This window comes from Somniosus microcephalus, chromosome 9, assembly GCF_052327205.1.
Source record: "Somniosus microcephalus isolate GS21.2 chromosome 9, FLI_Smic_1.0, whole genome shotgun sequence".
NCBI lineage: Eukaryota > Metazoa > Chordata > Chondrichthyes > Squaliformes > Somniosidae > Somniosus > Somniosus microcephalus.
The window spans coordinates 186,382,169-186,405,383 of NC_140995.1; the positions used below are offsets into that span (position 1 = coordinate 186,382,169).

The window sequence follows — 23,215 nt, forward strand, 5'->3', positions numbered from 1 at the left end:
TAAAATCAGTAGTGCTAAGGATTAGGGTATTTACAACTCCTCTCTCCCCCACCTCCTGCCCCCAATTTTATGATATACCACAAAATCCAGGGTATAGATTGAGCTTTCATACATGTATTTATGACCTGTAAATCTGAGTTACAACTTTAGCATCAGCATCATTTATGGATCTATTTGGCTGATGGGTAAAAGCTGCAGGTGCGATCAATATGCCAAATGTTGCTGTGCCTCAGTGTAGCAAGTCTACTTGTAAAACCAAAACAACTATATTTTCTAATAAAACTAGCAACAGCGTGGTTGAGCCACGCCTGCTTGGCTGCAAGTCCTGTCACTTTTGACCTATGCTCGTGTGGGGAGTTGCAGCAGAACAATCTGACCCCCTACACTTTTGACTCTATTTCCATGGCAATGTGCAGTAAAGCATAGTTGGTATTATATTCTCTTGATATCTAGCACTAAGTAACCACAGAGGCTGTTGGACTGGCCAAATAAAAGGTCCCTAAAATAAAATGAGAGAATAGCCTGGGACCCTTGAGTGTTTTCCTATAAAATATATCTCTTATATTTATTTTGAATCAGTTATGTTTCAATTTTTTTTTTAATGTTGCTTGTGAAGGAGCTGACTTTCCAGTTGATGTTCCAAGGTTTGGGTGTAAAAATGTGATCAAACCTCTGCTCTCACTACAGCACTTTATTAAAAACACTGAGCACAGGTTGAGCGTCCCAAATCCGGAGTTCCAGATTCCGGGACGATTGGTGATAGGGTTCCGGAATCCGTAAAATATTCCGGAATCGGGACACCTTGAGGGAGGCTTACCAAAAACCGGAAATATCGCGACCTGGGCTCGGGCGTTTCCAGACTTCGGACATCAGAAAAACTCGTTCCGAAGTCCGGAAAAATCCCTAAAACCGGCTCGGTCTCAGGTTGCCGGATTCGGGACGCTCAACCTGTACCAGATTGCTTGAAGCTGAGATTCGATAATGGAATGTTGTGTTTTGTGGACCCATTGGAAATGCTGTGACGATGGCAGCCCTGATTGGAAAATTCACCACTTTGTGCTGAGTTTTTAAAAAATCCTATGAGTGCAATTTAAAGGCATGTACTCAATAATATAGTTGCTGGTGGATTTTTTGGCAATTAAGCGTAAGATAACAAGGATAGTTCCTTCAACTAAAACTCCAGCATTGAACATGCATTTAAATGAGGAAACAATATAGCTAACCTTGGGGAATCCTATTACATAGAGGTTTCTAATGTTTGTGGGAGAAAACAGAAGTGCTTTTATAAGAATTTAGCTAATTGCTAGAATTTAATGCTAAATTGCAAGTGTTTAGATACACTAGGTTAGTAAATATTTATTTTGTGGGGATAAGAGTTAAAAAACAGAATAATTCAGCAATAATATAAACTGTACCTGCAATAAAATTATCTAGGAATTCTACAAAGCTTACATAATGCTCACTAGAGTAATTTTTCCAGAGAATCCACTCCTGGTGCAGATTCACGCTTATGGGAGCACAAGGTCAATGAGCCCAATATGCAAAATTTCTGATTTCCTGGCCATTTTAATGACCAGAAAATCAGGAGCGCCACACATCAGGCACACTGACCTCTGCGCCGGATTCTCTAATCCAGGTTTAAATCAAGGAAGACTCCAAGTAGGACCGTAGTCTCCAAAGATTTACCCTACTGTACCTCAAAAACATTCACTTCGAGAATGCAAGTATTCTGAAGAGAAGTGTGAGTGCACTTAAACAAATGCTAGAATTAACTGAAGGTATCTCCCTAATTGTGTATAAACCAGAACTGAGAGGTTATACCAATCAGGATAGATTGAACAGGCTCTTTTCTCTAGCAAAGAGAAAGCTTGAAGGTTGACCTGATAGAGGTCTTTAAGATTATGAAAATGTTTGATAGAGTAGACATAGTGAAGATGTTTCCACTTGTGGGGGAGGCCAACACTATGAGCCATAAATATAAGATAGTCACCAATAAATCCATTAGGGAATTCAGGAGAAACTTCTTTACCCAGAAAGTGGTTGGAATGTGGAACTCGCTACCACAAGGAATAGTTGAGGCGAATGATGCATTTAAGGGGAAGCTAGATAAACACATGAGGGAGAAAGGAAAAGAAGGATATGAAGAGGGGTAGGAGGAGGTTCATGTGGAGCATAAACACTAGCATAGACCAGTTGCGCCAAATAGCCTGTTTCTGTGCTGTACATTTTATGTAAAATCCACTATGCATTGGATTCGCAGAATTGCTAGTTAATCTCAGTCCTCAGTTGCTTATTTTACAGGAGTTGGCTTTATTTCCTGCCTTCTGTTTTCTATTGTCTTTCATTGTTCTAGTCTGTCGATAAAATTAATTGTGCTACAATGCCTATTATTGTCACTCCTTTTACTAAGATTATTGAGTTGTGTAACTTCTTAACTGTGATGAAAAGAGCATGCATTACTGTTAAAGCATTGAAATGTACTTTTGTAGATTTCAATGAACACATAAGTGTAATGATTGTTGGCAAAAAAGGAATATTAGATCTGAGCAAAAAAAACACTGCTGTCACACATTGAAGGTTGCAGTAGAATGGTCCACCAATCAGTATATGATGAGGATTTTTTTTGGTGCTGTACCTATTTATTTTGTGCAGAATGGCATTGAGGTGTCATTGTCATCCCATAGTAGATGTGGATTCTGTTACCCGAGCTCTGGAACAGCAGAGGTAGCCATATTTTTTATTGTTCATTTCTGGAAAAAGAAAGAAGTTGCATTAATATAGTGCTTTTCATGGCCTAAAGATGTCCCAATGCAATTTACAACCAATGGGTTACTTTTGAATTAGTCACTGTAATGTCGGCAAACTTAGAGGTCAATTTGTACACGGCAAGATCCTATAAACAGTAAATGAACGAATGACCAGATAATGATTTTGATGTTGGTTAAGGCAAGAATGTTGACCAGGTCACTGGAAAAAACTCTCTGTTCTCCTTTTGTACCATGGGATCATTTGTATCCACCTAAACAGGCAGACTGGGTCGCAGATTAATGTCTCATCCAAAAGATGGCACCTCTGACAGTGCAGTAAGTGTCAGCCTAGATTCTGTGCTCAAGTCTGTAGTGAACTTTGAAGCACGACCTTCTGACTCAGTGGCAGAAGTGCTGTCAACTAAATCAAGCTGACACACCAACTGAGCCAAGCTAACAGTTATTTCTTATAATATTTGCCCCTTGATAAAATCACATTGATCTATAATTGAGTCTCCTGCAGATACACAGTTGTTGAGCCAAAAAAGACAAAAGAACCCTAAACCTTAACCTTCAACAGCAACACTCTGATTGCAGGAAAATACTTTTCATGTTCTATATAAACAAAAAGTTGTTTAAAATTAAAAGTTTATCATAAGGTGGCAGGTTTCCTGATTAAAATCTTAATTTTCACATTTCTATGGCTAGGTGCTGAAATGTGGCTTCTCTGAGCCTAGCTTTGGCTCAAAGTACTGTTCCACAGAAAGCAGAGAGCATTGGAGGGGTGGTAGAAAGCTGGGTCTAGGCAAAGATTCATCCTTTCTCAGCCTGGCTTCAGAGATACAGTAACGAAGCTGGCTCTAATCCGAGTGTTTTCCACTTGGGTATTTTCAGTTTATGTTGAGTTGTTTGAAATCCCCCAAGTGACCATGTTGCCTTGTTTTCCAACCCACTGAGACCTGACTTGTGCTCATCTACCCCTTCATGATGGCTGTCAGCATTTCATAGATTTTATTTCCAATTTAATTCTCCCCACTGGAGATTTATTTGTTTTCAGCCTGTCGAGGACCTCCATCCCAGTGATGTTGAAACCTACATTTTCTGTGATGGTTCATGTGCTGACGGTGTCTTCTGTCATGACTACTAGTGACCAGGAATTAATCATTTAATTCAAAAAGTAAAATACTGCAAATGCTGGAAATCTGAAATAAAAACAGATTCCGATGAAAGGTCATCGACCTGAAACATAAGAACATAAGAAATAGGAGCAGGAGTAGGCCAATCGGCCCCTCGAGCCTGCTCCGCCAATCAATAAGATCATGGCTGATCTGATCCTAACCGCCAATCCACTATCACAGAACCATCTCCTGAATCTAACAGAATTAGACACACGAAATAGGAGCAGGATCAGGCTACACGGCCCCTGGGCCCACTCCGCTACCCACAGGGCCATGTCCGATCCGAACCTAGACTCATGTCCAAATTCCTGCCTGCTCCCCGTAACCCTTAATTCCCTTTACTTCTAGGAAACTGTCTATTTCTGTTTTAAATTTATGTAATGATGTAGCTTCTACAGCTTTTTGGGGCAGCATATTCCATGGACCTACCACCCTCTGAGTGAAGTAGTTCCTCCTCATCTCAGTTTTGAAAGAGCAGCCCCTTATTCTAAGACTATGCCCCCTAGTTCTAGTTTCACCCATCATCGGGAACATCCTCCCCGCATCCACCCGATCCAACCCCTTCACAATCTTATATGTTTCAATAAGATCGCCTCTCATTCTTCTGAACTCCAATAAGTAGAGTCCCAATCTACTCAACCTCTCCTCATATGTCCATCCCCTCATCCCCGGGATTAACCAAGTGAACCTTCTTTGTACTGACTCGAGAGCAAGTATGTCTTTTCTTAAGCATGGACACCAAAACTGTACGCAGTATTCCAGGTGCGGTCTCACCAATACCTTGTACAACTGAAGCAATACCTCCCTATTTTTATATTCTATCCCCTTAGCAATGAAAGCCAACATTCCATTGGCCTTCTTAATCACTTGCTGCACCTGCATACTAACCTTTTGAGTTTCGTGCACCAGGACCCCCAGATCCCTTTGTACTTCAGTACTTTCCAGTTTCTTGCCATTAAGATAATAACTTGCTCTACGATTTTTCCTGCCAAAGTGCATAACCTCACACTTTCCAGTATTGTATTCCATCTGCCAAACCTCTGCCCACTTACTTAGCCTGTCTATGTCCCCTTGCAGGTTTTTTATGTCCTCCTCACTCACTACTTTCCCTCCCATCTTAGTATCATCTGCAAACTTTGATATGTTACTCTCGGTCCCCTCCTCCAAATCGTTAATATAGATTGTAAAGAGTTGGGGACCCAGCACTGACCCCTGCGGAACACCACTCGTTACTGATTGCCAGTCTGAGAATGAACCATTTATCCCAACTCTCTGTCTTCTGTTAGATAGCCAATCCTCTATCCGTGCCAGAATATTACCCCCAATCCCGTGATTTTTTATCTTAAGCAATAATCTTTTGTGTGGCACCTTGTCAACTGCCTTTTGGAAGTCTAAATACACTACGTCCACTGGTTCCCCTTTATCCACCCTATATGTTACTTCCTCAAAGAACTCCAGCAAATTTGTCAAACATGACTTCCCCTTCATAAAACCATGCTGACTTTGTCCTATTAAATTATGATTATCCAAATGTCCTGCTGCTGTCTCCTTAATAATGGACTCCAAAATTTTACCTACCACAGATGTTAGGCTAACCGGTCTATAGTTTCCAGCCTTCTCTCTACTGCCCTTTTTAAATAAGGGTGTTACATTAGCAGTTTTCCAGTCTGCTGGGACCTTTGCCAAGTCCAGGGAGTTTTGGAAAATTGTTACTAATGCATCCACAATCCCTACCGCCACTTCCCTCAAGACCCTAGGATGTAAGCCATCAGGTCCAGGTGATTTATCCGCCTTGAGTCCCATTATTTTACCGAGTACCACTTCCTTAGTGATTTTGATCGTGTTTAGCTCCTCCCCCACCCCCCCCCCCCCCCATAGCCCCCTGTTTGTCCAATGTTGGGATATTCTTAGTGTCTTCTACTGTAAAGACTGATATAAAATATTCATTCAGTGTTTTTGCCATCTCCATATTTCCCACCATTAATTTCCCGGTCTCATCCTCTAAGGGACCAACATTTACTTTAGCCACCCTTTTTCTTTTTATATAACTATAAAAACTCTTACTATCTGTTTTTATATTTTTTGCTAATTTACTTTCATAATCTACCTTCCCTTTCTTAATCAATCTTTTTGTTATTTTTTGCTGTCTTTTAAAGTTTTCCCAATCCTCTATCCTCCCACTAGATTTGGCTACCTTATATGCCCTTGTTTTTAGTCGAATACTATCCTTAATTTCTTTACTTAGCCACGGATGGCTGTCTTTTCTTTTACACCCTTTTCTTCTCAGTGGAATATATATTTTTTGGAAGTTGTAAAATAACTCCTTAAATGTACACCACTGATCATGTATCGTCTTACCCTTTAATCTATTTTCCCAATCCACTCTACTCAATTCCGCTCTCATACCGTCATAGTCTCCTTTATTCAAGCTTAGCACGCTTGTTTGAGATCCAACCTTCTCACCCTCTAATTGAATATGGAATTCAACCATGTTATGGTCACTCATTCCAAGGGGATCCTTTACTAGGACATTTTTAATTAATCCTGTCTCGTTACACAGGACCAGATCTAAGGTTGCTTGCCCCCTGGCCGGTTCAGTTACATACTGCTCAAGAAACCCATCCCTAATACACTCAATGAACTCATCCTCAAGGCAGCCCTTCCCAATTTGATTTGTCCAATTAATATGATAGTTAAAATCCCCCATAATTATAGATGTTCCCTTATTACAAGCCTCAACTATTTCCTGATTGATACTCCGTCCAACAGAGTTGCAACTGTTCGGAGGCCTATAGACTACGCCCACTAGTGTTTTTTTCCCCTTATTATTCCTTATCTCCACCCAAACTGTTTCATTATCCTGATCTTTTGACCCAATATCATTTCTCTGTATTAGTGATTCCTTCCTTTATTAACATAGCCACCCCACCTCTCCTTCCTTCCTGCCTGTCCTTCCTGATCGTTAAATAACCTGGTATGTTTAATTCCCAGGCATTGTCACCCTGCAGCCATGTTTCTGTAATGGCCACAAGATCATACCCATATGTTGTTATTTGTGCCATTAACTCATCTATTTTGTTACGAATGCTACGTGCATTCAGATAGAGAACTTTCAAATATGTTTTGTGACACTTAGTTCCTGCTTTTGCCCTTTTTATTACTTTACCTTTTACTCCATACCTTCTGCCCCTTCCTGACACGCTCAGGTTTTTAATTTCCCCTCTGCTACCTAAGTCTATGACCTTCTCTGTTGTCATTTTTATTATTTGCTCTCCAGGAACCTCCCCCCCACTAGTTAGTTTAAAGCCCTCTCTACAGCCCTAGTTATATGATCCGCCAGGACTCTAGTCCCAGCACTGGCCAAGTGAAGCCCGTCCCAACGGAACAGCTCCCTCCTGCCACAGTACTGGTGCCAGTGTCCCAGGAAGCAAAACCCATTTCTCCCACACCAGTCTTTGAGCCACGCATTTAACTCTCTAATTTTATTTGTCCTAGCCAAATTCGCTCGTGGCTCAGGAGATTATTACCCTTGAGGTTCTGTTTTTTAATTTGACCCCTAGCTGCTCATACTCCTTTAACATAACCGGCTTCCTAGTCCTATCTACGTCGTTTGTACCAACATGGACCACGACAACTGGATCCACCCCCTCCCACTGCAAGTTTCTTTCCAGCCCAGAGGAGATGTCCTTAAACCTGGCACCGGGTAGGCAACACAGCCTTCGGGACTCTCGCTCTCGGCTGCAGAGAACTCTATCTATCCCCCTAATAATACTATCCCCTACCACTACAACATTTCTATTTACTCCCCCCTCTTGAATGGCCCCCCATTCCACGGTGCTGTGGCCAGGTTGCTCATCCTCCCTGCAGTCCCTGCTCCTGACCCCACAGGGAGTAAGAACCTCGAACCTGTTGGACAAGAGCAAGGGCTGCGGCTCCTCCAGCTCTACCTCCTGGATCCCCGTACCTGCCTCACTCGTAGTCACACCGTCCTGTCCCTGACCATGGGCTACATCTGAATTAATTAACTTCATAGGCGTGACCACCTCCTGATACACAGAGTCCAGGTACTTCTCCCCCTCCCTGATGTGTCGCTGTGTCTGAAGCTCAGACTCCAGCTCATCAACACAGAGCTGGAGTTCCTGTAGCAGCAGACACTTGTCACAGACGTAATCACCGTGAGCCTCAATGGGGGTCCACCGGTTCCCACATCTCGCAACAGTAACACATCACCTGCTCCATTCTATGTAATTAATTACATTTTTTATTGTTAGTTATGGACACCCTCTGCCCGATTTTAGATGCTAGTATCCCCTTTAATTAATTGGATTTAAATTAAATCAATCCCTCTAATTACACCAGTTAAATGGTTTACCAACAGTCACTCTGCACCAGAAAGGCCTTATTAACTACAACCCACAGAGTTAAAGTTTGAAAAGAGCACCTAACACCCCACTTACCCTAACTCACACTTACCCAAACTCACAGCACTCTCTGCTGACTCGCACTCAGTTACTACTTTTAGCGCCCCGAAAAAGTTAGCACCCCTGCGGCCAATTTTCTCAGGTAGCGAGAGGGCGTAGGGGCGCTACTGGAAGTGCCCCGCGTCCCTCTTGGGGCGCTGCGAGCCAATATCGCGCGCTACGTGCCACAGCGCCATGGTACTGCAATCCTTCCTCCTTATTAAAGGGGAGGCGCCTGGCGCAGCACGTCCCAGCGCCCAGCTGCGCCACCAGGGATCGGGAGTGCCAGCAAACGGCTCACGGAGAACAGCCGGCACCCAGCGGGGGGTGGCTTCATGGGGGCCGGGGACAGCAACGGGGGCAGGTGCTGTTAGGCGGCCAGCAACAAAAATGGCCGCCCGTCACCTCCCCTTTAACTAGCGCCACCCCGGCCGCAGGTAGGCCCCCCTGACCCCGTCGGACATAGCATCTGGCGGTAAGTCGGGGGGCGCCACCCAATATTACAGCCGGGGCGCTGCACACGGCGATGACATCATCGCTGGCGGCGCTCATGATTAGTGCTGCCGCTGAATTTCGCAGGAGGCGTTAGCGGTGCTGCGCCCAGGCGCTAGTTGATTTGCGTCTTAGGGTGCTAATGGGAGGCGCAAATCAACCGAATTTAGCCCCCTAGGTCTTTCCCTCATGACTGCCTTTTTACATTCTTTTATTTGAAGGTTTCTGTATTCTTAGCCATTTTCTTCACCTTTATTTTTATAGGCTGTCTTTATTTCATTTTAATATCTTATTAATCCATTTAGATCATGTTTGTTTTAGTCTGTGTTTAATAGTTCTTGATGCGTATTTATTTTGCACTCTCCAAACTATGTTCTTTAAAAGCATTCCATGTAATATATAATTTTAAGGTATTTCATTTTTCCTCAGCGTAATAATTATACTGACCCTCAGTCAATTCATTTAGGCTCTTTTAGAAACATAGAAACATAGAAGATAGGAGCAGGAGTAGGCCATTCGGCCCTTCAAGCCTGCTCCGCCATTCAATGAGATCATGGTTGATCATCCAAATTCAGTACCCTGTTCCTGCCTTCTCCCCATATCCCTTGATCCCTTTAGCCTTAAGAAATATATCCAACTCTTTTTTGAATATATTTAATGAACTGGCCTCCACCGCCCTCTGTGGCAGAGAATTCCACAGGTTCACCACTCTCTGGGTGAAGAAATTCCTCCTCATTTCAGTCCTAAATGGCTTACCCCTTATCCTTAGACTATGACCCCTGGTTCTGGACTCCCCGGCCATCATAAACATCCTTCCTGCATCTAGTCTGTCCAGGCCTGACAGAATTTTATAAGTTTCGATGAGATCCCCTCTCAATCTTCTAAACTCCAGTGAGTATAAGCCCAATCGACACAATCGCTCCTCATACGTCATTCCTGCCATCCCAGGTATCAGCCTGGTGAATCTTCGCTGCACTCCTTCCATGGCAAGAACGTCCTTCCTCAGATAAGGCGACCAAAACTGCACACAATACTCAAGGTGCGGTCTCACCAAGGCCCTGTACAACTGTAGCAAGACACCCTTGTTCCTGTACTCGAACCCTCTTGCTACGAAGGCCAACATACCATTTGCCTTCTTAACCGCCTGCTGCACCTGCATGCTTACCTTCAGCGACTGGTGCACAAGAATACCCAGGTCTCTTTGCACTTCCCCTTCTCCCAATCTATTGCCATTCAAATAATAATCTGCCTTCCTGTTTTTGCCACCAAAGTGGATAACCTCACATTTATCCACATTATAGTGCATTTGCCATGTTTCTGCCCAATCACCCAATCTGTCCAAATCGCACTGGAGTTTCACGACATCCTCCTCACAGCTTACCCTCCCACCCAGCTTTGTGTCGTCTGCAAATTTGGAGATATTACATCCAATTCCCTCGTCCAGATCATCATTAATATATATTGTGAACAGCTGGGGTCCTAGGACCGATCCTTGCGGTACCCCACTAGTCACTGCCTGCCACTCGGAAAACGACCCATTTATTCCAACTCTTTGCTTTCTGTCCGCCAACCAGTTCTCTATCCAAGTCAATACCTTGCCCCCAATCCCATGTGCCTTAATTTTGCACGCTAATCTCTTATGTGGGACCTTATCGAAAGCCTTCTGAAAGTCCAAATACACCACATCCACTGGTTCTCCCTTCTCTATTTTACCAGTTACATCCTCAAAAAATTCCAGTAGATTAGTCAAGCATGATTTACCTTTTGTAAATCCATGTTGACTTTGTCCGATCCTGTCACTGCTTACCAAGTGCTCTGCTATTACATCTTTTGTAATAGATTCTAGCATTTTCCCCACTACCGATGTCAGGCTATAATTCCCCGCTTTTTCTCGACCACCTTTTTTGAATAGTGGGGTAACATTAGCTACCCTCCAATCCATGGGTGCTGTTCCAGAGTCTATCGAGTTCTGGAAGATGACCAGCAATGCATCTACTATTTCCAGGGCCACTTCCTTAAGTACCCTGGGATGTAGATTATCAGGCCCTGGGGATTTATCGGCCTTTAGTCCCATCAATTTTCCTAACACCATTTCCCTACAAATACTGATTTCTTTCAGTTCCACCTTTTCATCAGGCCCTATGTTCCCCGGCATCTCTGGGAGGTTATTTGTGTCCTCCTTTGTGAAGACAGAACCAAAGTATGAATTGGTCTGCCATTTCTTTGTTTCCCATTATAAATTCCCCTGATTCTGACTGTAAGGGACCTACGCTTGACTTCACCAATCTTTTTCTCTTCACATATCTATAAAAGCTTTTACAGTCAGTTTTTATGTTCCCTGCTAGCTTACTCTCATATTCTATTTTCCCTTTCTTAATTAATCCCTTTGTCCTCCTTTGTTGAATCCTAAACTGCTCCCAATCCTCAGGATTATTGCTTTTTCTGGCCAATTTATATGTCATCTCCTTGGATCTTATGCTATCCCTAATTTCCCTTGTTAGCCACGGTTGAGTCACCTTTTTTGTTTTATTTTTATGCCAAAGGCCTTGACCACAGAGCTATTTCCATTGCCAGTGTGCTACCTGTGTCACTTATTACTACTGAATCATGTTGCTTCTCATGGTGTTCCTGATACACTGGGTTAGAAAACAAGTTATGCATTACATTTACTAGCTAATACTCTAGAAGGCTTGGGCATTCCCAGTTTATATTGCCCCTGCCTCTGCCCATCTAATGCTGAAACCCTCATCCACGCCTTTGTTACCTCCAGACTCCACTATTCCAATACTCTCCTGGCCAGCCTCTCACCTTCCACCCTCCGTAAACTCATCCAAAACTCTGCTGCCTGTATCCTAACTCACACCAAGCCCCGTTCACCCAGCACCCCTGTGCTTGCTGACCTACATTGGCTCGACTTGATTTTAAAATTCAAAGCCTCGCCCCTCCCTATCTCTCTAACTTCCTCCAGCCCTATAACCCTCTGAGATCTCTGCACTCCTCCAATTGTGCATCCCCAATTTTAATCACTTCACTATTGGCAGCTGTGTCTTCAGCTGCCTAGACCTTAATCTCTTGAACACCCTCCCTAAACACCTCTACCTCTCTCCTCCTTTAAGACACTTCTTAAAACCTACCTCACCTGTCTTAATATCTCGTTTTATGGCTTCGTGTCAAATTTTGACTGACAGCGCTCCTGTGAAGCGCTTTGACATGTTTTTACTATGTTAAAGGCGCTATATAAATGCAAGTTGTTAAAGTAGTCCATTTTCACTTTTTTTCTGTCCTGCCCTTTTTTTTGATTTGTAGATCTATAACGAACTCTTATTGTTTTCTTTGCCCCTTTTTGTATTACATCAATCCAGCCAGAGTAGTTCACTGGAAGGCCTAACCTGAACCATTGAGTTAACTTGCTGATCAATGTGCAGTTATCATAACTATTTCCCATATACCTAACTGACGTATGTAAATATTCCATAACTGACACATCTTGTAGCTCTTACTTTATATTAGATGGGACTGAATATTAAAATACGATACCTACTGAAGCTCATAATTAGTACAGCAACCCTTATTTGGCCAAAGCCTTAATCTATCCCTGTATAGAGTTAAATAAATGTGACTTAACGTCACCCTTCAGTACTTTTGTTGCATGGATTTTTCCTCAGCTCCCAGTTGTTTCCATTATCTTGCTGATCAATTCAAGTTCTGAGGAGAACACTTTAATGGTTTCTTAAGATCAAAATAATGCTAACTCCAAATCAAATCTTGCCTTCACCAGCGGGATCTTCAGTTTTATTTATTTCATCAGCATTATATATCTCACGTATTTTCTCAGTCATGGGAAGCAGCTTAAGGACTGGATCCTGTTTCGTGGCGAGCTGAGCAGGCCACTTGCTCACTGGCCACTGAGTACTCTTCTTAGAGATGTAGAAGTGACAATGACTTGCCCCTCTCACTCTGGTCTCTGCCTATCAGCTCCTCACAATAGTAAGACTTTAATCAAGAAGTGGAGAATTAAGTCTCATCATTCGGTCATACCAAGTGTTAATAATTGATGTCATGACATAATGTGCTATTTTTAGAAACTAATATCATGCTGAAAACCTGAATTCTAGACAGCTGCTCTCTATAATAGTCATGTTTATGTCTCGAGTTACATTTCCAGAGCTTGTGCATTGGAAGCAGAAGTTGCAAACGAGATATTTTTGTTACCTTACAAAAGAAAAGTTGGGTACAGTGTTAAAAATGTTAACATATCCTGGAAGTTTGCCAACCTATGCATTTTCTGTCATCTGCTCTCAAACAGTGTAAGATGGTCCATGTCTCCTCAGTCTAACTCCACTCACCCTATAAACCCAATCAGATCAAAAAAATGAATTCCACTCAGGTTTCCTTCATCATTGTTCCACTAGACCTTTTGTCTCAAAACATTTTTAAAACTGAGTAGGTCTACCAGCTGCCCATATAAGGAAGTTTTATGTTACTGTGCGTCATGTATCCCATTAAAATTCTATCTCTGTTTAATCCTCCCACATAATGAATTAAGTATACTTGGTTATCAGACTTCAAATTTAACCTTTCTAAAAATAAAAATATTAAAGCTTTCATTCCCACCCACAAAGTTATGTAACCAAAATATATAATTATATTCTAGATTGAGAAACTGGCTTTCCTCCCACCCCCCCAGTCACCAGAAAAACTTGTTGGCTACCACATTTGGCATGTTTCTGCTTCTTGTCGATAGCAGAACTTGCCAGAAATAAGTTAAAGTTCTACTGTTAAGAATGAGCTGATTCTAATTTGTGACTTTTTTATTAATGCTCAAATCAAATGGATAAATTGAGACCGTAGATGGACATTCCAGATTATAATCATAGTAGCAAGTTTCAATAACAAATGATTGGTTGTGTTAAACTAGCTAGCAAGTAATCCAAATGTTGACAATATTTTGCTCATATAAAACCATGTTCTGATGTTTCAAAATACAAACAATGTTAATTGTTATGAATGTGAAACAACCTGACATTCAATTGTAGATCACTATTTCCAGTTAAAATACTGTAAAACTGATTTTATTTTGACAATTGCTGCTTAACAGGTGTATTTAGGCCCACAGTTAGTTAGACTTGCCCTGCCCGTTTAGTCTCCATGATATTTTGCATGGCAAGTTGCTGTTAGGGGGAGATGGAAATGATGTGGCGCCCTCTACAGGGCATCTGGGATCTGAGTGAACAGGACAAGCAACTGTCTGTCTCCTTAATCAGCAGCCAACTTCCTGGCACTGGGGGTGCTCCTGCTGCCCAGGAAGGGGGGAAAAAGAGTGGGAGAGCAATAGTGGTAGGGGATTCTATAGTAAGGGGAACAGACAGGCGTTTCTGTGGCCGTAGACGTGAATCCAGGATGGTTTGTTGCCTCCCTGGTGCCAGGGTCAAGGATATCACTGAGCGGCTGCAGGGCATTCTGGAGGGGGAGGGGGAACAGCCAGAGGTCGTGGTCCACATTGGTACCAACGACATAGGTAAAAAGAGGGATGAGGTCCTGCAGCAAGAATTTAGGGAGCTAGGTGAAGGATTAAAGAGCAGGACCTCAAAGGTTGTAATCTCTGGATTACTCCCGGTGCCACGTGCTAGTGAGTATAGAAATAGGAAGATAGAACAGATGAATGCGTGGCTAAAGGGATGGTGCAGGAGGGAGGGCTTTAGTTTCCTGGATCACTGGGTCTGCTTCTGGGAAAGGTGGGACTTGTACAAGTCGGACGGTTTACACCTGAACCAGAGGGGAACCAATATCCTTGCGGGGAGGTTTGCTAGCACTGCTGGGGGGGGTTTAAACTAACTTGGCAGGGGGATGGGGTACAGAGTGGAGCTATAGTAGGGGGTGATTTACAGCCAAATACAGAGGGAAAAACAAGTCAGCTGGGAAGGCAGAGCAAATATGTGAAGGCAAAAGGGAATATGGCAAGGCTGGAAGGCATTTATTTTAATGCAAGGAGTCTTGCAAATAAGGTGGATGAACTGAAGTTGTTGTTGAACACATGGGAGTACGATATTGTTGCCATCACGGAGACATGGTTGAGGGAGGGTCAGGACTGGCAGCTCAATATTCCGGGGTATAGAATCTTCAGGCGAGACAGAGGGGGGTGTAAAAGGGGAGGGGGTGTTGCAATATTAATTAAGGAGTCAATTACTGCTGTAAGGAGGGATGATATATTAGCGGGTTCCTCAAATGAGGCCATATGGGTAGAACTTAAAAACAAAAAGGGGGCAAGCACTTTGCTGGGAGTGTACTATAGGCCCCCAAACAGTCAGGGGGAGGTAGAGGAACAGATATGTAGGCAAATCTCAGAGAAGTGTGAAAATAATAGGGTAATAATAGTGGGGGATTTCAACTTCCCCAATATAAATTGGGATAGTCAGAGTGTGAAAGGCTTAGAGGGTGCAGAATTCTTAAAGTGCATCCAGGAGAGCTTTTTGAGCCAACATGTAGAAAGTCCTACAAGAGAGGGGGCGGTACTGGACCTAATTCTGGGGAATGTAGCCGGGCAAGTGGTGGAAGTATCAGTAGGAGAGCATTTTGGCGACAGTGACCATAATTCGGTGAAATTTAAGGTGGTCATGGAAAAAGACAAAGACGGCCCGGAAATAAGGGTTCTAAATTGGGGGAAGGCCGATTTTAATATGATAAGGCAGGATCTGGCCAAAGTGGACTGGGAGCAGCTACTTATAGGAAAATCCACATCAAAACAGTGGGAGACTTTCAGAAGGGAAATAGAGAGAGTACAGCGCCAACATGTTCCTGTAAAGGTCAAGGGTGGGACCAACAAGCAAAGGGAACCTTGGATGACAAGGGAGATACAAAAATGCATTAGAAATAAAAGGGGGGCTTTTGGCAGTTACAAAAGACTAAAGACGGAAGAAGCCCTAGAGGAGTATAAAAAGTGCAGGGGCATACTTAAAAAAGAAATTAGGAGGGCGAGGAGGGGCCATGAAATAACACTGGCGAGCAAAATAAAGGAAAATCCTAAGATGTTTTATAAGTATATTAAGGGCAAGAGGATAACCAGGGAAAGGGTAGGGCCCATTAGGGACCAAAGTGGCAATCTGTGTGTAGAGCCAGATGATGTAGGCGGGGTTTTAAATGAATTTTTTGCATCTGTGTTCACTATGGAGAAAGACGATGCAGACATAGAAATCAGGCAAGGGGACTGTGACATACTTGAACATATTAGCATCGAGAGGGAGGAGGTGCTAGCGGTTTTAGCAGGCCAAAAAGTGGATAAATCCCCAGGCCCGGACGAGATGTATCCCAGGCTGCTGTGGGAGGCAAAGGAGGAGATTGCAGGGGCTCTGACACAAATTTTCAGAACCCCTCTGGCCACAGGGGATGTACCAGAGGACTGGAGAACAGCTAATGTAGTACCATTATACAAGAAGGGTAGCAGGGATAAACCAGGGAATTACAGGCCAGTGAGCCTAACATCTGTGGTAGGGAAATTATTGGAAAAAATTCTGAGGGACAAAATTAGTCTCCACTTGGAGAGGCAAGGATTAATCGGGGATAGTCAGCATGGCTTTGTCAAGGGTAAATCATGTCTGACAAATCTGATTGAATTTTTCGAGGGGGTGACTAGGGAGGTGGATGAGGGAAATGCTGTGGATGTGGTTTACATGGACTTCAGTAAAGCTTTTGACAAAGTCCCGCATAGGAGACTGGTCAAGAAGGTAAGAGCCCATGGGATCCAGGGTGCCTTGGCGCGTTGGATCCTAAACTGGCTGAGTGGCAGGAGGCAGAGGGTGATGGTCGAAGGTTGCTTTTGTGACTGGAAGCCTGTGTCCAGTGGGGTACCTCAGGGATCGGTGCTGGGTCCCTTGTTGTTTGTGATCTACATAAATGATTTGGATGAGAATGTAAAAGGGATGATCAGTAAGTTTGCAGATGACACGAAAATTGGTGGGGTGGTAAATTGCAAGGAGGAAAGCCTCAGGCTACAGGACGATATAGACGGGTTGGTCAGTTGGGCGCAAAAGTGGCAAATGGAATTTAACCCTGAAAAGTGCGAGGTGATGCATTTTGGACGGACAAATAAGGCAAGGGAATACACAATGAGTGGTAGGACCCTAGGAAGTACAGAGGATCAGAGGGACCTTGGTGTACATGTACATAGATCTCTGAAGGCAGCGGAACAGGTAGATAAGGTGGTTAAAAAGGCATATGGGATACTTGCCTTCATTAGCCGAGGCATAGAATATAAGAGCAGGGAGGTTATGATGGAGCTGTACAAAACGCTGGTGAGGCCACAGCTGGAGTACTGTGTGCAGTTCTGGTCGCCTCACTATAGGAAGGATGTGATTGCTTTGGAGAGGGTGCAGAGAAGATTCACCAGGATGTTACCTGGGATGGAACGCCTCAGCTATGAAGAAAGACTAAACAGGCTGGGGTTGTTTTCCTTGGAGCAAAGAAGGCTGAGGGGGGACCTGATTGAGGTGTACAAAATGATGAGCGGCATAGATAGGGTAGACAAAGAGGAACTTTTCCCCTTAGTAGGGGGGTCAATAACAAGGGGGCATAGATTCAGGGTAAGGGGCAGGAGATTTAGAGGGGATTTGAGGAGGAACTTTTTCACCCAGAGGGTGGTTGGAATGTGGAACTCAATGCCTAAAAGGGTGGTAGAGGCAGGAACCCTCACAACATTCAAGAAGCATTTGGATGAGCACTTGAAATGCCATTGCATACAGGGCTATGGACCAAATGCTGGAAAATGGGATTAGACTGGACAGGGATGGATGGGCGGCGCAGACACGATGGGCCGAAGGGCCTCTTTCTGTGCTGTAAAACTCTATGACTCTACTCTATGACTCTAATCAGATTGAAGGATTGTGAAATGAACAGCGCAAAGTCTGAACCACGGTAGTGTAAATTAGAGTGGGTGAATTCAATGTCAGATCGGGTACAGAAAGAGAAATCGAGAGGGAAAGAAAGGAAAAAGAGACCAAGAAAAAGTGAAAAAGAAATTAAAGCTCCAACAACAAAATGAAACCTGAATGAATAAGACCCCACACTTGTAATAGTTCAGTTTCAGTGCCAGAGAGGTTTACTGGCAGTAATTAACATTTAGCATTTCATTTAAAGGGTACTTAGACTTGAAATTACTTGACTTAACTTTCTGTGGCGAGTTTACTTCGTATCTACTGTGCAAGTAGAGGAACCTCACGCCGTTCAATGCATTTGAATGGGGAGCCAGACAGAGAGAGGCTGTTTTCGCAAAGCTAACAGCGGAGTGGCACATCACAAACAGAAATTCCCAATTTCCACATTTAATCGTGCATCTGCTCTCGTCTGAAGTTGCTGTGGCATTGGCACTTAAGTAACGGGGAACGTCATTAGCCTCACCATTATTTTCACGGCAATTTTTGGGTCATAATGTTTATTAAAACATGCAAAACTTCCGCTTCATGCTTTCCAGTGAGAATTTCACCCAGTGTAAGTTACTATATTTCCAAATTTTGTGCCATCTGCAAATTTTTTAATTATACCCTGTATACCCAAGTCCAGGTCATTAATATACATCAAAAAGAGCAGTGGTCTTTATAGACCCCTGGGGGACGCTACTGTATACTTCCCTCCAGTCTGAAAAACAGTCTGACTGCAATAAACAGTAAAAAAAAATTCACATTAAAGGCTTATCTTTATATTCATTCTGGTGGTTTGCCACAATTTATGTACCTGCCTTTTCCTCCTATATTGCTAAGATAATTTTCCTCACCTTTTAGGACCCTCTGTCTCAAGAGAGTAGCAGGTAACCTGTACCCAGGCCTCTGCCAGTGCCATTCCAAAACTGGTAATGAAGAAATACATGGGAATTATTCCTGGTCTTTTTGCCCCCCTTTTTCCATGGGGCAGACATAGCTGATCGCCAATTGGTACATTCCCCTGTTGACCCAGAAAAGATTAAAACTTGCACTCTGGGAAAATAAACTTGTGTCCTACCACTCCATCGTATACAAAGTTCATATCCCAGTATATGAACCAATGATATTTTTGAGATATATATATATATATAACTCTTGGATGCATAACTGTTAACTACATAACACTTGTGATGCTAAGTTTATGCATTAATCGTTTGCACTGTATAAACAGCAGTCTCGCATTGTGAAAATGTTGAGATCAAAGTAATCATTTAAAACCCAAATTTGTTTTTGTTCTCTGCTGTTACCGTATTTTATTATCTCAATATCAGTCATTTTTGATTGACATTTTAGTAAGATTCAAACTGCAGTTTTTTTTAAAATAAAGTTTTAAGCAATAAACTATTGTATAAATAAAATGTAGCCTCATTGGCTCAGTTGGTAGCACTTTCACCCCCAAGTGAAGGTGTTGGGTTCAAACCCCACTCCAGAGACTTGAGTACATAATCCAGGCTGACACTTCAGTGCCGTACTGGGAGTTCTGCACTGTCGGAGTTGCCATCTTTAGGAGGAAATATTAAACTGAGACTCCTCCCGCCCTTTCAGGTGGATGTAAAAGATCCCAGGGCAATATTTGAAGAGTAGGAGCGTTCTCCCAGTGTCCTGTCCTGTTAAAGTGCCACAAAATAGACTTGTTAGCAAAATTGAAACCCATGGGATTAAAGAGACAGAAAGCAGAGCGTCCTGGTGAACAGTTGTTTTTCAGACTGGAGGGAAGTATACAGTGGTGTGCCCTAAAGGTCAGTATTAGGACCACTGCTCTTTTTGATGTATATTAATGACCTTGACTTGGGTATACAGGGCATAATTTTGCAGATGGCACAAAATTTGGAAATGTAATTAAGTTTTTTTTATTTGTTCCTGGGATGTGAGCGTCGCTGGCAAGGCCAGCATTTATTGCCCATCCCTAATTGCCCTTGAGAAGGTGGTGGTGAGTCGCCTTCTTGGAACCGCTGCAGACCATGTGGTGAAGGTACTCCTACAGTGCTGTTAGGGAGGGAGTTCCAGGTGAGGTGGATAGTAGAAGATTTTAGAAGGACATTAACAGACTGGTTAAATGGGTAGACACACAACAAATTACATTTAATGCAGAGAAGTGTGAAGTGATGCATTATGGAAGGAAGAATGAGGAGAGGCAATATAAACTAAATAGTACAATTTTAAAGGGGGTGCAGGAACAGACACACCTGGGGTTCACATACACAAATCTTTGAAGGTGGCAGGACAGGCTGTTAAAAATGCAAACCGGATCCTTGGCTTTATAAATAAAGACAGAGTACAAAAGCAAGGAAGTTATGGTAAATCTTTATAAATCACTGGTTAGGCTTCAGCAGTAGTATTGTGTTCAATTCTGGGCACCACACTTTAGGAAAGATGTCAAGCCTTGGCGAGGATGCAGAGGAGGTTTACTAGATTGATACCAGGGATGAGGGACTTCAATTATGTGGAGAGACTAGTGAAGCCAGGATTGTTCTCCTTAGAGCAGAGAAGATTAAAAGGAGATTTAATGGAGTGTTCAAAATTATGAAGGGTTTTGATAGAGTAAATAAGAAGAAACTGTTTCTGTGCTGTATCGTTCTAACATTTATTCCTCAAGCAACACCTAAAAACAGATGATTTGGTTATTTATTTAATTGCTGTTTGTGGGAGCTTGCTGTGTGCAAATTGGCTGCTGCGTTTCCTACATTACAGCAGTGACTGCTATTTTAAAATACTTCATTGGCTGTAAAGCACTTTGGGACATCCTGAGGTTGTGAAAGGCGCTATAGAAATACGAGTCTTTTTTTCTTCGTTTGTGATTAAATTTAATTTGGTGAATTTAAGATTTGTACAAAAGTCAAATGGTTGCACATTATTCTGTCCAGAATTAGAGACCAGGAAATTGATATTATCACCATAAGCTGTCTTTTCCATTTGCAGAATGGGAAGAGCAGGAAAGGAAAAGAAGAGAGGAGAAAGAGAAAGAAAGGAGAGAAAAGCAAACCAGATTAAGAGAGGATGAGCACCAAAACTTGGAAAAAATGGACGAGAAACGCAAGAAAGAAATTCTGTTGGCAAAGATGCGAGAGATTGACAAAGAGGCCAATGGAAGTTCCTTGTTCTCTCCGCACGAAAACACTTCATACCTATTTTCCACAGAAATGTCCAATGGCCGTGACTCCCCAGAAAGATTGCAAAAAACTAGCAACTTTCCCGAACCAGTGGAAAATACACCAACAGAGGGTTATGGTCGCAGAAGTAACCGGACCACAGATTTCAGTGATGAGCTGAGCTTTGGTACATACGCACCCTCCTTTGGGAAAGGAACTGGGAGGTCTGGACTGGTAGATCAGAAGAGTAGTGGCAAAGAGAAACAAATCAATGGCCATTATGACCTTGCTGTTAAAGACAAAAAGTCTAATTTGATGGAGCAGTTGTTTGGTTCTGGAGCTACCACTGGCTTCACCTCTAAGGAGGAGGATTTAGTAATATCTCCTGCTATACACAAACCTAATTGGGATAACAACCCTTTGCCTTGGAAAAAAACAATTACACCCACAAAGAAAAATGAGAATGGTGACTCCATCTCTAGTGATGGCATCATCGGCTCCAATCGCCACTGCTCCAAGTACACCTCAATTAAGCCAGCAGTAAAAGCAATTGATTTACTAGAAGATGAAATAGAAGAGGTAGTATTGTAAAAAAAAAATTATAAAAATGTAATTTACAATCAAGAGCATTCTCACGAAAGACATTGTCAAAATGTTCAAATTCACATAACTTGCACTCACACAAAACTTTCAAAAATATGAACAAACATACTGATTCATTTAGCTATGTGTTGCAAGTGGGAGTGTAAGACATTCATTCCATAAATATAAAATATTTGTCCCGTGTTATTTCCAAAGTTCCTAAAATAATGATTTATAAAATGCCTGCTGTTTGAAGGTACATTCCTCCATTTTGAGTGTACATTGTCTTAACTCCCTTCTGTGCTATTGAATTGCTAACCTGATTTATTTTCTAAATAAGCACTTGTACATTGTTTTCTTCTTGTTCCTGTCTTGGGAAAGTAATGCTCGAGTACTACTCGTCCCCTTTTATATTTGTTGTTGGATGTTGGTTTCCAAAGGACTGCCAGATTCTGATAGAGACCCAATTAAGTCCTCTAATTCTCCCGTTCTTCCTCCCACCAAATGCATGCAGTGGTGTTCTTATCACCCTCTTGGTGCTCCCCCTGCACTCTTGCTGTTAGGTACAGGCTAGAAGATGTTCTTGTGTCAACATGGTGATTCTATGTACCATGATCTTCTGGGTGGAGGGCGACTTGTCTGCTTTTCTTTCGGCTGCTGCGGGGCTCTTGCAGGACCTCGCAAGAGGATCCCATCGCAAACGCTACCACCAGGTTTCTTTGGGTGCACCTCCGTCTGTCCAGTGGGCAGATGAACAGTAAAATCAGGCAGAAGGCAGCAAACCTCCCTCCTGCCTTATCTACATACTTACGCTGGGTCTGCATCTGCTCCAGGTACGGGCCCAGTTGTGTATTCTTTGAGGCTTTTTGACCTTCCATCAGCATAGTGGGGGTGGAGACCTGATGCAATAGGTCTCCACCTCGATTTCTTCGCTGCGCCTGGAAACTGAGTTCAACAGGCATAAAGAAGAGGAAAGTCTTGCCTAATATGTCCAGTCATTGTGTAGGAGTAATCAACAAATTGGGTAGAATGCTCCAATATATTGTTAAATCAGTGCAATATAAATCAGAGGATGTCATGCTGAAACTTTCAATTTTGCACTACTCTAGTCAGTTAGCACCTTGTATCCAGTTTTGATCACAAAAGCAGCACTTACACTTGGAGGTGATATAGAGAAGGTCCTTCGTGTTAGCTGATTGAATTATTGAATAAATTTGGGCTCTTCAGCTCTGGAGGATGCTGACTGAAAAGGGACCTTAAGAGAAGTATATAAGATATGAAATGGAATGGAAAAGGCAAGTCTGGCGCAATACTCCGATGGGCCGAATGGACTCTTTATTTGCTGTGACATTCTATGATTTAATACCATAAAAGTAGAACAAGGGAACACTGGTTTAAGCAAGTGAAAAAACAAATTTTAGACCATTGTCAGGAAACTACAAAGACTGATTAACACTATGAATGGATTTCCAGATAGGACAGTAGAGCCAAAACCCTGGAGTCATTGAAGAGACCTTTGGATGCTATGATGTTGGGGGGGACGATAGGTTTTCATTTAAATGGATGGATGAACTAAGATTGGTTAATTGGCTTTGTCTCATCCCTGACTTTTCTTATGATCTTGTGTGTCTCAGTTGTAGCACATGGGCACAGTTTTGACAGTACACTCCCAAAATGGAATTAACCTCCAATCACTTC

The 23,215-nt window shown here is 42.7% G+C and overlaps 1 protein-coding gene across 4 annotated transcripts in view; it reads left to right on the forward strand.

The window, feature by feature from the left end:
• The window catches only part of lca5 (lebercilin LCA5), a 128,651-nt gene extending 105,727 nt beyond the window's left edge, over positions 1-22,924 (forward strand). For all 4 annotated transcript variants that reach the window (XM_085997692.1, XM_085997690.1, XM_085997693.1 and 1 more), the window contains exon 8: positions 20,766-22,924. In XM_085997692.1, coding sequence (XP_085853818.1) covers positions 20,766-21,526 — 761 coding nt within the window. In that variant the 3' untranslated portion in view covers positions 21,527-22,924. The remainder of the gene's footprint in view (positions 1-20,765) is intronic.
• Positions 22,925-23,215: the final 291 nt, after the last annotated feature.